At 46.0% G+C, this 1,719-nt stretch overlaps 1 protein-coding gene across 1 annotated transcript in view; it reads right to left on the bottom strand.

Annotated features, from left to right (window-relative positions):
* CDC123 (cell division cycle 123) overlaps positions 1 to 1,551 on the bottom strand; it is a gene marked incomplete at its 5' end in the record, with an annotated part of 22,610 nt that extends 21,059 nt beyond the window's left edge. Inside the window, 2 exons of the mRNA XM_009081377.1 lie at positions 418 to 524; positions 1,456 to 1,551. Of these exons, the coding sequence (XP_009079625.1) occupies positions 418 to 524; positions 1,456 to 1,551 (203 nt within the window). The remainder of the gene's footprint in view (positions 1 to 417; positions 525 to 1,455) is intronic.
* Positions 1,552 to 1,719: the final 168 nt, after the last annotated feature.

Here is a 1,719-nt window from a genome sequence, read left to right as displayed (position 1 = left end):
CTAGAAACGTGTTAGCAGAAGCCTCAGGCACCTTCCAGGCAGCCACACAAACCTCAGCAGCTTTAACATTTGAAAGAGACCTGGTAAAGTCCATGAGGAGTGGCACCAATAAGGAGAGTGGCAACAAGGTAAGGCCAAGAGGGGTGGGAAGGCAAAAACAAACCCCAGAATCCCAGAATGTTCAGAGCTGGAAGGACCTTGAGGATCACCAATCCAACTCCTGCCCTTCACAGGACATCCCTGACAATCACACCCTGTGTGACGGCAAATATCAACCCTAAAACATCACTTGCTCGTGGAAGCAACTCAGTAGGGATGGCCTTAATCCAGTGCCATCGTGCACCTCCCACCTTCCCACCACCCCTCCCTGGTTTGCTCTGCTCCCTCTGCCTGCTACAGACAACGCTGTGTACTTACGGCTGGGTGAGGTCTCGGGTGATGAAGTCTGAACTCTTGAAGAGGAGGAAGATGTCACTGAGAGCTTTACACTTCAGGGAGCTGTTCATTGCTATCCAGTAGGCATCCTGAACAAACAAGAGATTACCCAGAGACGCACCTTTACTAGCAGGAAGGAGCACAAGCTGCACATCCACCTAAATATTATGCAACATTTGAAATACAAGCAGAAAATTGTCATTTAATTTTGAGGAAAACTTCATTAGCTGTTACAGGAGACACAATAGTTACTGTTTTTCTTATGAATACTCTGCAAGAAGCAGAGTAAATTCATGAAAATCCCTAAGCTTTTGCCTTACTGCCTCCATGAACCTTCCTGAAACGCTGCACCAAACAGCTTCCCTTGAGAGTGTGACACAACAGCATTTGGGTGCACCTCTCCTGTGGTGAGTTTGAGTACCTGAAAATAACTAGGTGGAAGTTTATTGCTTTTTGAAGAGCTTTTTTCCAAATTCCTATTGGAGAGAGGATTTCTTAATCTGAGTTCATTTCCTTCTTTTGGCGTTTGCACAAACTCAGATAACTTGCAGCAATTAGTCTTCTGTTTGTCCAAATTAATTTGTGTCTTAGAAATTTAATTATAATCTCCTATTTCCTAAGGAGTAGAAATCCTTCTTTGACCCTTCTGAATTTTGGAGATCTTCTTTCATTTGGATGTCCACACTTTGTTTCTCTATTCCAAGGTTTTTCATCTCTCTCAGGCAAAGGTTCTAACCAGCATCCTAAACGAGAGGCCTGAGCCTCCCACTGTTACCTGTGCCCAGACACAGCCTCAGGTGAGACAGTCAGTGCTGCCTCGCATCAGCCTCCCCAAACATGCACCACCACCCTCCAGCTCTCCCCAGCAGAGCAGTTTGCTGTACCACACTGCACCAATCCCATCACCTCTCCCTTCAGCAGAGCCACATCCCCTTCCCCTTTCCAGTGCCTTCGGATAAAACAAACAAAACCAGTTCCTGATGGGAACACCTCTTACAAGTTTTGGGAGTCAATTCTTACCCTTGGAGCACTCCAGTTAAGTTTGGGAAAAACACTGCCACCCAAGGAACTTATCGCTTCCTGAACTTTGGCCGCAAACTCAGGAAATTCTGGTGCCTGAACAGAGAACAACAACAACAACAACGTCAGTTCCAACACATTCAATAGGAACAACCTTCTAAACACCACCAGAAATCCATATTGCTCAAGGAATAAACACGACCGGAGACAGGAACAAGAACCCCACCAGAATAATGCGTTTGTGGAAACATGCAGCGGGTCCTG

The sequence above is a fragment of the Acanthisitta chloris genome, unplaced genomic scaffold, assembly GCF_000695815.1.
Source record: "Acanthisitta chloris isolate BGI_N310 unplaced genomic scaffold, ASM69581v1 scaffold40158, whole genome shotgun sequence".
NCBI lineage: Eukaryota > Metazoa > Chordata > Aves > Passeriformes > Acanthisittidae > Acanthisitta > Acanthisitta chloris.
The sequence above is the reverse complement of the archived record's forward strand: the minus strand, read 5'-3'. Positions and strand labels throughout refer to the sequence as shown.